The sequence below is a fragment of the Salvelinus namaycush genome, chromosome 20, assembly GCF_016432855.1.
Source record: "Salvelinus namaycush isolate Seneca chromosome 20, SaNama_1.0, whole genome shotgun sequence".
In the NCBI taxonomy this organism is placed as follows: Eukaryota; Metazoa; Chordata; class Actinopteri; order Salmoniformes; family Salmonidae; genus Salvelinus; species Salvelinus namaycush.
The window spans coordinates 42990482-43005486 of record NC_052326.1 but is presented as its reverse complement, the minus strand read 5'-3'; the positions used below and the strand labels follow the sequence as shown (position 1 = coordinate 43005486).

Genomic DNA, 15005 nt, shown 5'->3' with positions numbered 1-15005 from the left:
AGAGGTCGCATGTAGACACTTCCAGATCGAGACCAGTGCTAGTCGGCAAAGACCATGGAAACGAGGATCCGTGGAAGAAAAAGCTTTTTTGGAGATTAAGCTATTACATGATCAAGTAGATTATGTGAATGATAGGCACTTTTAGTTCACCAATTTCGCAAAAAATAAAAATGTATGGCGGGTTCAACTGGACTACGGATGTGGGTCGCCGATGGCTGGAATTCAATCTATTCCTCTGAATTCACCCAGCATGCGGTTATATAAGGTGATATAAAGTAATTTCATCTAAATGGTCCAGGATGACAATAATAGGTCAAACACACCATGTTAGTAAAGCTGGACACTGAATGAAAGCATGAAACAAGTGAGACCGTCTTTGGACTGAATCAACTTGCAGTTGGCAAAGTTCGTATCCATTTGCGTCCCCACCTTATTGCTACAGGTTGAGCACTTGGCCTTCACAAATTTACTTACTGCACACAGTGTTGACATTGCTCTTCCTTTTGGACTCGAATGTTACATATTTAGGCGCCATGGCTGAGCACGGTGGCCTTCATAGTATGTGTTTAAATAAGGTAGACTGTCACAGTTCCTCCACCTTGTCCTCCAGCTCAGAGCAAGAGGGTGAAATATTCACCAAGTTGAAAGTCAGTTTGACTGAGGACTATCCGCAGAAGAATGCGGAGATTCTGAGCGGCCAGTATGGGACTAATTTACTTTTGATCGGCGTGTCCTTGATGCTGGTTATTGGGAACAATGGCGCATCCGTGAAGGAAGAGCACCTGCTGTCGTTTATCACGACCCTCATAATCGTCCAGCTGCTATGGATGATGTGGTACATCGTGAGGAGAGGCATGCAGAGTAATTTACAGGCAGAAAAGGATGTGCATGCTACTACCTCGTGGATAAAAGGTACAGATGACGCACGGTCATATATGGAAGATTAGGTTTCCAGTGTGTAAAATGGTGTTGTGAATGTAAATCTCGAGGCTGTTATCAATCCATAATAAGAATAATATGGTATTAAAGGATTTTCAATGTTTTGTATAGTTAAATGCTTCTCAAGTAGCTGATGGGACTTTTCCAAAAATATTTGTTTTTGGTTTATAAAACTTTGGAGGAGAAACAAGCAAACATTGAATTAACATCAAAAGCAATTAAAGGATATTTTTGCATACTTTTTCGTTTCAATGCAGCCTCTTAACAACGAATGTTTCATTGATTATAGGTGGTTTAACTCTTCTTGCGCTCCTCTCGTTGATCATGGATGCCTTCAATATTGGATATTTTGTGGGCTATCGATCATGCCTGTCGGCTGTTCTCGTGGTATACCCCATCATCCACGCAACTCACACAATGGCACAGGTAAGATACAACCCCCATTCTATGTTGATTTGATAACGCTTTTCATTATGATATGGCCTATACTTACAAGGAGTTATAAAGTGGTTTGTAATTTCTAAACGGATTATTATATTTATAGATGGTATATAAATCTGTAATAAACAGTTATAACACATAAGTAAAACATGTGTTATTTTTGAGCTTGCTTAATAATGTGCTTATTATATATGGATGTCCTGTTATTGATATTACTGTTATTATTGACAGTGCAGCCATAACCTCAGAATTTGGCAAGCAGCTAAATGACAAGCACAAAGTTCAAACCAATTTATTATTAGAGCCTTCAATTATAATGTACATAATGTAACTATTTATTTTAGATTTATAAAGTAATAATTAACAACTTACTTACCATGTATAAACCCCTTATACATTTTCTTAAATATGTAAAGTGTTAACATTGTAGGTAAGCTGGCAGCTCTGTTCAAAAGTTTTTCAGTAAAGGTATCGAAATACCACTTAAGCAGGTAATGTATAGAGCTTTATCTTGAAGTGGAATAATGTACACTTTGTTTCTCAGGCAAGAAAAAGAGTTGTCTGTACAAAATAATCCTGTCATTGTCCATGTTATTGGAGTAAAACATAGTGCAGGCGGAGGTAATCCTTCAGTCGAGAGGTCATTTGATATGTTCTCACATTCTGGTGATTCATTTTCACAGTCCAAATGAAAGCCTTCACCAGAAACGTTTTTTTAGACTGATATAGTGAGTGTCTTGTCAGTGCTAGTTTGGTACAAATGTTAATTTGAGTTTTGTTTTAGGTGCATTTCCTTTGGTTTCACATCAAAGACGTCATCAAGTCCTTTGAGACCTTTGAAAGGTATTGTGAAATATAATAAATCTGTATTTTGAGATTGTCACAAGCCATGTGAGCCTCAGGCCTATTGTATGTTTAGGTTATCCTCATGTACATTTTTCAGTTTAATAAAACAGTTGATGAGTTTATTTATCCTGTTATAACTATTGTACTCATAAAGTTGAATCTACAGCCTATTATTTATCTAACCAACAACGACTATTGTGACAATCAATTTCTATTTTGATTCATGGATGTTTGCCGTCAGGTTTGGCGTCATCCATGCAGTCTTCACCAACCTGCTGCTGTGGTGCAGCGGTGTGATGTCTGAGGCCAATCACTTGCTAAACCACCACAACACAAGGCTGACTGCCCTGGGCTTGGAAAACCTCACCATGGGTAAGGGGACCAGGGTCGAGTGGCTGCTTGAAAAAAGGACAATAGTTCACTTGAGAAGCTCACTTAATTGGATGAAAGACAGGTGGAGGGGGGTTGAAGGCGAGGGGATGGATTAGGCAGCCCAGCAGGTCTTGTTTGTGTTGAACGTCTACTCTTTTAGGTTTCACGACACACGCACGGTTGCTGGCCCCGAACACCCGCCCTCCAGCTCGCGTTACCTCAGACGCCATTGTCCCAGGCCAGGCTGCTCCCAAGGGCGTTGCAATTACAGTGACTGATACATCTTAAGCCAGGGCTGCTCCACCGGCCCCTTCATATCAGTCTGATTGTGAGGCTGACTGTGTTCCCTATGGAGCACCACCATAGTGGTACCTTTTTGGGAGGAGTGGGGGTAGTGAGTACAGTAGGTAGAGGTACAGGGTTGAGTTAAGAAGCTGTCTTTAGAGGGCAGCACTAGGAAATGGTAGGACTTCAACATGGAAAGCATTATTTTGAGGAAAAACTGAAAGTCATTTTAGTCCATTGTGCTGAATTGTGTTTATTGGTGTTGAGAAAGTTGGTTGATACACTTGATCCACCAATCTGATATTCTCATCACACGTGTGAAGAGCAGTTTGTGCTGATATTGATCACACCACCCACTGCTACATGAAGATTGTCATAGCTGAAATGACTAGGACATTGAGCTGTGAGGCCCAAACAGCACAAGGTCAGTTCATTTGGTAAATAACTAGACTCTAAATTCCCTTCCTACCACCCTTGTTGCTTTAGACTGATGGCAAAGGATTGTTTAATTCTGTTACATAAGACCCAAAGAAACAACTAGCCTCATGCAAAAAACATTGAAATATACCTTATTGCCATAAATATTTGAATAACTTGAGAGTTTATAACCTCTGTGTAGTATACTTGTATACACAAATTGGAGGTCACTGTTTTGTAAAGTACATAAAGTTACATATGGTGGCAGAAGTGGGAATGCACTGGGCTTGAAATTGACACAATATTTTGTTTTTTAATGTGTGTTTCAGTGGATATGGAACCTCATTGTAATTGCACTATCAGTGCCTGCTCCGTGTTCGTCAACGGCCTCTACTACCTTTATCCCTTCAACATTGAGTACCACATCTTTGTCTCAGTAATGCTCTTCGTCATGTGGAAGAACATAGGGCGCACCATTGACCTCCAGCACAACCGGAAACGGCTGGCTACCAAGACCCAGGGGCTGGTAGTTGGCCCCATCCTGGGTCTCGCTGCCCTGGCCAGCACCATCGGCGTACTGGTGGTATACATCATCCACGTGGAAGAGTCGCTGGACATCCGGGAGTCAACCATTGCAATTTTCTACTACTACGGCATCGTCATGCTGGTACTCATGTGCTCGGCCGGGGTCACGGGTCTGCTCATCTACCGTGCCGACCCCATGCCCATGGACACCACCAAGAACCCCTCGCGGAAGCTGGACACAGAGCTCCTGTTTGGTTCGTCGGTGGGCTCCTGGCTCATTTCCTGGTGCAGCGTGGTGGCCGTGTCAGCCTCACGCAGCAGCCCGAGCTACCGCTGGACCAACCTGATGTACTCGCTGCTCAGCATCCTGGAGAAGTACATCCAGAACCTGTTCATCATTGAGTCCCTCTACCGCCAGCCGGAGGACGCTGAGAGGGAGGACGCTGAGAGGGAGGACGCTGAGGTGGCGGGGCCTGCGCCAGAGATATTCTCCATGACCTCCTCCTTGTCTCCACCCTACAACGGAATCATCAACCAGGCGTACGAGAATCCGGACAACGGCTGCGTCACGCTGGAGAATGTGCAGAAGGAGAGTGGACAGGTGAATGGGTGCCCACAGAAACATTTGGAAGTGCCCCGTCAGGTGGAGAACAACGTGGAGGTGACCCCGAGCAAGAAGAGTCAGATCCTGAAGAACATCGCCGTCTTCCTTTTCATGTGCAACATCTCAGTAAGCTTGCTGTTCTTTACTTATTATTTATTATGATTTATTTATTGATAATAGTCAGCAGTGGTGTTATTGTCATAGGGTATAGCTAGCTCTCAAGCACACATACTGTATGATTCGCCCCCTTTTCTTACCCTACTAGCTACTTTTACTATCTACCTTTCATTCAATGTCCAAGTTGGGAAATATATTGCGCAGCTAGGAGTTTATGAAATACAACATGCATTTACCACACAAAAAAACAATACCAAGTCAAGTTTAACCTTATTTGGTGTCTCCTTACTGCAGCTCTGGATCCTTCCTGCCTTTGGCTGCAGACCCCAGTATGACAACGGCCTAGAGGAGGAGACGTTTGGCTTCACCACATGGACCACAGTTCTCAATTTCGCCATGCCGATTACCCTCTTCTACCGCATGCACTCTGTGGCCTGCCTCTTCGAAGTGTTCCGGAGAGTGTGACAAGACGAAGAGGGACCAACGAGACAAGGCAACATGCATAAGAACACTTGTCACCAAGGGCTCCATATAGGCAATTAATAGCAATACAGGTCAACCATTCAGGAGGCCGTCTTGTCATGTACTTTGACTTCCAAACAAGCATGGAAACACATTTGTCACTTTAGGGGGCTTATACTAGATAAGATGTCCCTTGTAGCGATGCATCTTTAGAAGCATTTTATAGCACCTGGTCTAAACAACAAATGACATTGATATGAGACCTTGGGTTCAAATAGTATTTCAGAATATTTCAAATACTTTAGCTTTGCATGATTGAGCTGGCAAAACGTGCAAAGTATTTGAATGATTTCAAATAGTATTTATACCCAGGTCTGATATCACTTTGTTGTGTGTTACTGCACTAAAAAGATAAAATTACATTTAGATTTAGGTCTATCGTAAGTGTTTGGGTTTGTCCTTTGATTTTCATCCTAGTGTCGTTGAAGTCAAGTGTTATTGGACGCATATGTAAATAGTTAATTTTTTTGATCTAGAACAGATGTAAGCCAGGCTATGTGGGAATGCATTATGAGGGCATAACATGATTATACCAAGCAAAGTGCCATACCACATTCCTTTTTCAAATCAACCACTGTGTTCACAGCAGTATGCTACTCCAACATCATTAAGAAGCCAAAGCAGCTCTCGCTTTGGTTATTTAATGTCACTAAAGAACTGTACTATGATTTGAAAAGCCATAAACGTTTTTTTTTGTTCTGACATTTTTAGGATGTTCTCATTGGTCAGAAGAAAACACAGGAAACTCAAAACACTGCTGTGTCAGACACTTGAACTACTTGGCTGGTGACAGTCTAGAGTCCTACATGTACTGTAGTATACAGTAAGCCAGCACTAGACTTTGAATGCTCTTCTGTGTAGTATTGGACTGTAGTTCTCACAATCTCTCGCAAACGTTCATTGGACTGTTGGCAATACTTTCCTTTTAGATTTTGTACTAATGTACCTAAACAATACAGACGTGGTTTTATAAAATATATTTAACAATTTCAATTATGGAACAATATTTGACTAAAAAAACAAACAGCGTGGTGTATGTGGAGCTTCCCACAATCCACACTGATTTTTCCCCTGGACCCATATTAAGCTTAGCCTGGTGGAACCAGCCAATTTGCTGCGTTCACACAAAGCAGACACCACTTTTTTGGTAGACAGCTGAAGGATGGGCCTGTTGTTATGTTATTGAAAAGGGAAACAATCCAATATTTGCACAGATGTACAGCATATACAGCATTGACTGGCATTCATTTTCCAAAAAGCAAATATGTTTGTTCAAACTGAAACAATTCTGAAACTGAACCATTTATCTTGATTGATGTCGTTTTGAAAAGTGAGCATTGAAAAGAATCATATCCTGTGAAGTTGTTGATTTATGTTGTGAGGAATTACTCAAATGTAGCGCTACTGCATAGTTAAATGTAGAACAACATATTGAGGCTGTGGTGGAATATCAAAAAACAGAGTTCTACATTGGTGGTAACTACTCTACATTGTTCTCAGTTGTATGTGCCAATCTGTGGTCAATGCTTATTGATAAACCTGCACCAATACCACATCCTCTGTGTACATATCTGAATGTACTAGATTAAAGCTACTGTAGCCTACATAGCCTCTGTGATAAAAATGATTGTGAAATTATGACAAATATTTTAAGTTAACTTAAATTCATACTGTAGGTCAGGGGTCAATCATTATTTATTCAGCCTCGGCACAATTTATTTTCTTAAGCGGATGGTCAGGGGGTCAGAACATAATATAAAGTGCCTTCAAAGTGTTCACACATCTTGACTTTTTCCACATTTTGTTGTGTTACAGCCTGAGTTTGAAACAATATCAAGTGGAATTATGTTTTTTGACATTTTTACTAATTAATAAAAAATGAAAATCTGAAATGTCTTGAGTCAATAAGTATTCAACCCCTATGTTATGGCAAGTCTAAATAAGTTAAGGAGTAAAAATGTGCTTAACAAATTGCATGGTGTTTAATAGTGTTTAACATAATTTTTTTAATGACTACCTTGTCTCTGCACCCCACACATATAATCATCTGTAAGGTCCCTCATTTGAGCAGTGAATTTCAAACACAAGTTCAACCACAAAGACCAGGGAGGTTTTCCAATGCCTCGCAAAGAAGGGCACCTATTGGTATAAGGGTAAAAAATAAAAAAGCAGATATTGAATATCCCTTTGAGCATGGTGAAGTTATTAATTACACTTTGGATGGTGACTCAATATACCCAGTCACTACAAAGATACAGGAGTCCTTCCTAACTCAGTTGCCGGAGAGGAAGGATTTCACCATGAGGCCAATGGTGACTTTAAAACAGTTACAGAGTTTAATGACTGTGGTAGGAAAAAACTGAGGATAAATCAAAACAAATTGTAGTTACTCCACAATACTAACCCAATTGACAGAGTGAAAAGAAGGAAGCCTATAAAGAGTAAAACTATTCCTAAAAATGCATCCTGTTTACAACAAGGCACTAAAGTAATACTGGAAAACAAATGTGGCAAATCAATTCACATTTTGTCCTGAATATGTTTGGGGCAAATCCAATACAACACATTACTGAGTACTACTCTGCCATATTTTCAAGCATAGTGGTGGCTGCATCATGTTATGGGTATGCTTGCAAACGGTAAGGACAGGGGAGTGTTTCAAGATAAACAATAAATGCAATGGAGCTAAGCACAGGCAAAATCCGAGAGGAAAACCTGGTTCAGTATGCTTTCCACCAGACACTGGGAGATGAATTGACCTTTCAGTAATACAATAATATAAAATATAAGGCCAAATACATTGGAATTGCTTACCAAGATGACATTGAATGTTCCTGAGTGGCCTAGTAAAAGTGTTGATTTAAATCAGATTGAAAATCTATGGAAATACTTAAAAATGGTTGTCTAGCAATGATCAACAACCAATTTGACAGAGCTTGAAATAATTTGAAAATAATAATGGGCAAGAATTGTATAATCCAGGTGTGCAAAGCTCTTAGAGTCTTACCCAAAACAACTCACAGCTGTAAATCCTGCCAAAGGTGATTCTAACGTGCATTGACTCAGGGGTGTGAATACTTGTGTAAATTAGCTATTCCTGTATTTAATTTTCAAGGGCTATTAGGGCTATTATCTTCAATGAAGTTGAAGACATGACTCACATAAACAGTGAAGACATTGCTCACATAAAACACATTATAGATGTAGGCCCACTGTTTGTAGGGGCTCCTGGTCTCTCTCATTCGATAGCAGAAAGTTCATAACTTCACTCTGGACCTTCACCAGAGCGTAGGCCTATATCATAGTTCAAATCATCTTCTTTCACCACAAGTGCCTAGAGTTGAAACCATATTTTGACAAGAAGAATCAATTTGTCTAGAAGTCAGACAATATACAGCTCTCACCCCCAATCTCAGTTTATCCTGCTAATTATTTGAATTTGCTTACCATTCCTTAATTGTAGTTGCTGAGATACCGCCTTGATGCGTTAGCTCGCCTCAATGGCCACCTGGTGGCGACAAATGTTACCTTTCTAGCAGACTATGCGTTAGTGCATAAAAAACCCATCAGAATGAGATACGTTGCAAAGGTTGTTGCCCAATTCAGAGCTTGCTATATTCAACTCTTCAATAAAGGTCAGCCAAAGTAAACTTTACGCATTTTTGTCATATAGCCTAGTCCCATCGTTTGTTGAAATGGAATTCCCAAATTATTCCAAACCGTTTGTGACTATATTCCCTAAATATTTGACAAATTATACGCATATAGCCTATTAATTATCGGAATTATAACGTCGATCAATTTCAAATGCAGGGTATTATCTGAATGTATTTCATGCTTTATATTAGACTATTCGCATATGCTAGCCTATTTTAAATAGTAGACATTTTAATTTACAATTTGTATAAATCTTTGTCACTGATGACTTTGTATGCCTACAAGGTAGGGGATAGGGTCTAACAAATGCATGTGTATATAGGCTATATAAACGCTTACTCACTATTCAGGGAAGGTGCTAGTCAGTCAAAAATAAAGATGACCATAGACACGATATTTCATGAATAAAATCAGTAAATAATGTCAGAATTTAACATAACATAACATAGCCTAGATTGTACTCGATTGAATTTGGCAGGACACAGAGGTTATTTTGATGGTGCGTCAAAACGATTTGACAGACATGTTTTCGACGCATCTAAAAATAAATGTGACGTTTAAATGCCGGAAACTGCCAAGAGGATATACTGCACATGCAGATGTTAAAGCGAATTGTGTTATTGTGTCTATACTTACACGTAACGATTGTGAGAGTGACTCACCTAGGATGTTATTCTGGCCTACCTGCTGCAGTCTGCAGAAACCTGAAATTGAAATTAAACTGAAAACATTCCACGCTCATTCCAAACGCGTGCATAATTTGAGAGCTTGCTCAATTGCTCACAACGTAGGCTAGTGATGACCTTTATAAATGCAGAACTTCCTCACGTGCAATGTTTATTTTAACAAAGAAAACGTCTATTAACAATATAATTTCAGCCACAAAAGAAGACTTCATTCTCAAACATAGTGTCGTGCATAAAATTCGCATTCCTGAGGGAGAGTTGTTCCGAGCGCAATTTCAGCACCACGGACAGCACCACTTGATATACAGTAGGGATTCATTTTCCCCACAGCAATAAAATGCTCTATAATTTGTTCACTGTTTATAGAAAAGTGTAGATTATATAAAACATTAATAAAAAATTGCAATCAGGCTTAATGTTTGCTAATTAAATGGTTGCTTTTGAAGGACTCGTGACTGTTTTTTTTTATATAGAATAGAAGCCCACAACTGGAGTAGGCTATGAGGGTGCAAACTATAAATCAAATAGAATGCTCATTGTTAGCTTTCTACCTAGACAAGTAGATCCTCCATCCTTGAATGAGGTTATAGTTTGTAATTTAACACATACATTTTTTCACATCATTGTGATGGGGTGCAAGTGCGTGTTTCCACAACCGATGCATGTGTGTGGGTACAAGTGCGTGTATGCGCGTTGGCTCAGGGGACTCCCTCCCTTCTCAAAACACTCACGAACTCAAAATATCTCCGACCAACAGTTTCAGTGCGGCTGCCTTACTTTGGCCAGGGAGGTCAGACGACACGAGAGGTAATAACATCCCGTCGCCAATGAGCGACGCGCTTCAATTTTTGGATTTCGCGCACCGAACGCCCAGTTCTGCTCAGCGTTGACGCAACACGTTTGTTGCAAATTCACTAAGCAATCTCAAATCTTTCGTTTGTATATTATTTCAAATAGAATGGCAGTTGAGGAGACGACAGAGCCCCGTGAGTTGGTTACTACTGTGTCCACAGACGCGCATGAAGCCATGGACTGGCTATCCACTTGAGGAGGACACATGGAGAACCCCGCGAAATACCTCTCAGTGCACGAGAGCCACTCCGTCCCGTTACCTCTTGGGGAGATTATGTGGAACTCGACCGAATCGGAGGCAACATCCAACGGTGGAAAGGAATTGGTCATCCGGACAGTGACGGGCTGTTTGCTCTCCCTGCTCATCCTGTGGACACTACTGGGAAACATTATGGTGTGCTCCGCCGTACTCCGAATTCGGCACTTGCGAAGTAAAGTGACCAACATTTTCATCGTTTCTTTGGCTGTGTCGGATTTATTCGTTGCAGTTCTGGTGATGCCATGGAAAGCTGTGGCCGAGGTGGCGGGGTATTGGCCGTTTGGTACTTTTTGTAATTACTGGGTGGCTTTTGATATCATGTGCTCAACTGCGTCCATCCTCAACCTCTGCATTATCAGCGTGGATAGATATTGGGCCATATCAAGTCCGTTCCGGTACGAGAGAAAAATGACCCAACGAGTTGCCTTCGTTATGATAAGCGTCACGTGGACGTTGTCTGTACTCATTTCATTCATACCAGTCCAACTGAACTGGCACAAAGCCAGCGAAGACGAAATAGTTGGAGTCCATAACGCCTCCTTGGGTAAAGTAGAAGAAAACTGTGACTCTAGCCTCAACAGAGAATACGCCATATCTTCATCTTTAATAAGTTTCTACATACCCGTAGCAATTATGATTGTGACATACACGAGAATATATCGGATTGCTCAGATCCAAATCAGGAGGATAGCTTCCCTAGAGCGCGCGGCGGAGCACGCGACAAGTTGCAGGACCAACAACAGACTCGAGTGCCAACACCACAATACCTTGAAAACATCTATTAAAAGGGAAACCAAAGTTTTAAAAACGTTATCGATCATTATGGGCGTCTTTGTGTGTTGTTGGTTACCTTTCTTTATTTTGAACTGCATAGTTCCATTTTGTGATAAACCACCGACTGACAAAGACGCAGGTCTCCCTTGCGTGAGCGAGACAACTTTTGACGTTTTTGTTTGGTTCGGCTGGACTAATTCATCCATGAATCCTATTATTTACGCTTTTAACGCAGAGTTCAGAAAAGCATTTGCCAGTCTGCTGGGTTGTCGTAATTTCTGCTCCAGAACACCCGTTGAAACTGTAAACATTAGCAACGAGCTGGTCTCTTACAACCAGGACACCCTTGTCCACAAAGAAATCGTGAATGCCTACGTCAATATGATCCCCAACGTAGTGGAATGCATTGAGCACGAGGACACGTTTGACAGGATATCACAGTTATCTCACAACAATGAAAATGTCACCGACTCTGTTTGTGACTTGGAAGACTGTGAGGCAGATATTAGCCTCGACAGGATGACACCATTCACCCCCAATGGTTTACATTGAATATACTTGTAACACCTCGTGCGTAAAAGGATGTATTGCTTCAATCAGATATTTGAGATGTGGTGTTGTTGTCCCATGCTGAAAAGTGACGTAAATTGGTGTCTTATTACATAAGAAAAGTCTATATTTATTAATTTATACTAAGGTTATGGCTTCTAAGTTCTATGTATTCGGAGCAGCAGGTGTAATGCAACCAGTTGCTCTTATTGACACAATGGGCTCTATTTGCGGTGAGGTACCCATTATTGAGTTCAGATTTTATACTGCTTATCATTATCATGCTCAATGACAGCGTGCCAGACTTTTACAGACTATGGAAAAGGAGCAAAGCCTTACAAGGCAGTGTAACCACGCACGTTCACATGCAGTTGTTTAAAACGCCTTATTTATTCTGGGAAAGAGTGCAATATAGTTTTGAAACAAGGGAAATGTTACAGGATTGTAATGTGTTTAATTTAAATGAGGCCAAAATATTTAAAGTGCTGAATCATTCTCTCTTTCTCTCTCTCCCCCTCTCTCTGTGTGTAGCTGTCTCTCTTTCTCTATCTATCCTGCTCTCTATGTGTCCGTCTCTGTCTCTCTGTCTGTCTGTCTACTTTCTCTCTCTCTCCCCGCTCTGCTCGTACACAGACATAACTGCGCAGCACATTTGCCCACACACATTAGACAAAGCCTTCTCAATCGAATTATGCACATAGAGCAGGCTTGCTTGACTTTACCCATAATAAATCCACACCGATTCAAATCGAATTAGGAACTGTTGGAAACTTTAATTTGACTGATTATGGTGAACACCTGCTAAGTATGATACGCTTAATTATTACTTAGCGGATGTTCTATTCTCTGTGTGATATTCTACCTCTCTATTTGGTGATAAAATGGCCAAGATGCACAAATCCAACCGTCTCCATGCACCAAAGTATGGCATACATATTAGGAAGTCCACCAGACACCATCCATTAAGTTAATTGACTTTATACATCTCCCTCATAGCCAGTTAATGATAAACTTTTAAGATCACATATGTCTACAAATGAATCAACAATTCAGATGATGTGGAATGAGGTAATACAGAAACTTGGTGTGAAACTCCACAGTGGGACCATGGTCAGCTGGATATAGCCTACATTTCACCTCAGCTAATGTCCATATTTTGATAATGTACAAATGACAATGATATTGAATGTATACTGTCATTCAAACAGTGAAGTGTGTCATCATTTTGTAATAAAATGCTATCTAGCAGAGATTCCAGTTTATTCTAATGGTTCTTGTAGAATGAAAAGGGACACATCTACAGTGACCATATTAGGACAGCCTCAGAATCACAAGTAGTTAGTCAAGGAACTGCTTCCTGTTTTTGTCCCTAGCGAGAAAACAATGCTGTACTTGATATTTGCAATCTCTAATTTCATACATTCTTAGTTAATAAGGAGAATACCATGAAATAATTTCATATGATACTGCTAATAGACCTACACCGATGATGTTTAGAGCTTAAATACTCTTTTGGTATTTAGGAATAAAGAAAGTTGCACCTTTATGTTGTTCAAGGTCTCAAAATTGTTGGACATGCCACCATCACAGGCCAACCAACCATTAATGTCTTAACTGTCAGAAGTACAATTCCAATCTAAAAAAGACAGACTTTGCTCAGACAAAATCACCCAGAGGGAAATCTTCCAGACTTTTGTCTCAGCGTGCATCTGCAGAGTTTTTGAGTCCTCAGCTGTCCCTTTTTCCTTCCCATAAAACAGAGTTTAGTTATACTGTGAATTGTCCTCATTTTGTCTCTGAGGTGTGCCATACTCTCGCCTTGATGAAACCATATGGGCTTAGCACTGTGCTGGAGCTCATCCTTCCCTCCCCGTGCTGAGGAGATGTGAAAGGTAGTTGGTCTTGATGTTCTGCAATGACAGGTTTGGAGAAGAAGCGGAGGCAGGCTCAAGGGGGTTTCTCTATCCGTCACTACAAATCCGTCAAAAGCATCTCTCTACTCCCACAGAGATGCATCTCTCTCTCTCTCTCTCTCTCTCTCTCTCTCTCTCTCTCTCTCTCTCTCTCTCTCTCTCTCTCTCTCTCTCTCTCTCTCTCTCTCTCTCTCTCTCTCTCTCTCTCTCTCTCTCTCTCTCTCTCTCTCTCTCTCTCTCTCTCTCTCTCTCTCTCTCTCTCTCTCTCTCTCAGACCTGGGATAACTATAGTTTGCTGTGTAGAAATTAACTATTTTTACAGGGGAACAAATAGTTACTTTGAGGTGGCTACAACTATTTGAATACAAATCCCGAAAAAGGAATACTTTTAAAAACAATTTGAATATAGATCTCAGAAAGTGACTACTTGAATACAGATCTCAGAAAGTAATTACTTTTTTTTAACCTATTTTAATACAGATCTTTGTATTATTGGAAACTATTGGATTGTTGCCTTTAATTAATGGCAGGGTTGTATATTAAGTAACTGCATGTTGAAGATAGAAATAGAATGAATAGATCACTCGTAATATCATGTACTGTTCCAATCTATCTGACAGTCATATTTGATCTACACAATACATTTCTCGGAACATTTTGTAAATGTCCATTCTCCTGAATGTCCATTGCCCCATGTGTACATAATCAAGTCAAACCATTTAACCAATTATGTTGTGCACAGATATAAGTATAAGTTGTGATGCTCAACTGCTGCATGACTCTTTCAACATGCCAATGAAAAGGTTGAAAGCTCAATAAAATTGATGATATCTGAGCATACTGCAAAGTAAATCAAAGCCATTTGCAAACATTGCAAACAGAAAGTTGGATGCAAAAACAATTTCAAACATCTCTGTCCATCTGAGGGTTAGGGCTCTATTCAATCCACATCTTGGAAGTTCAGCTTTACAGCGTGCATGAAATTTAAAGGCAATGTTCCCGCTTTAGCTGCATATGTTGGCTCAATCGGAAATGAGCGCGGAATCTGTAACGGTTCAGCTTTACGAATTGAATACAGCCCTAGGTGTTCTTGTTTCAAACACATCCTATAACATATTTAAAGGGATAGTTTACTCAGAATACAAAATAATATAATTTTCTACCTAGCTTGGATGTAGATGATTCAAGAAGGCAGTTTTGGGATATTTAGTTTCCTTTCAACACTTAATAGCCATATTTTGTTACTG

The 15005-nt window shown here is 40.3% G+C and overlaps 2 protein-coding genes across 2 annotated transcripts; both read left to right on the top strand.

Moving 5' to 3' along the window:
• Positions 1-533: 533 nt before the first annotated feature.
• Positions 534-5162, top strand: LOC120064637 (proton channel OTOP1-like). Its single transcript, XM_039015264.1, has 6 exons — positions 534-912; positions 1229-1365; positions 2165-2223; positions 2468-2598; positions 3630-4555; positions 4841-5162. The coding sequence occupies exons 1-6, from the start codon at positions 534-536 to the stop codon at positions 5009-5011; spliced, it is 1803 nt and encodes a 600-aa protein (XP_038871192.1). The 3' UTR covers positions 5012-5162.
• A 5306-nt stretch (positions 5163-10468) lies between these two features.
• LOC120064636 (D(1B) dopamine receptor-like) lies at positions 10469-11848 on the top strand. Its single transcript, XM_039015263.1, has one exon. The coding sequence runs from the start codon at positions 10469-10471 to the stop codon at positions 11846-11848; it is 1380 nt and encodes a 459-aa protein (XP_038871191.1).
• Positions 11849-15005: the final 3157 nt, after the last annotated feature.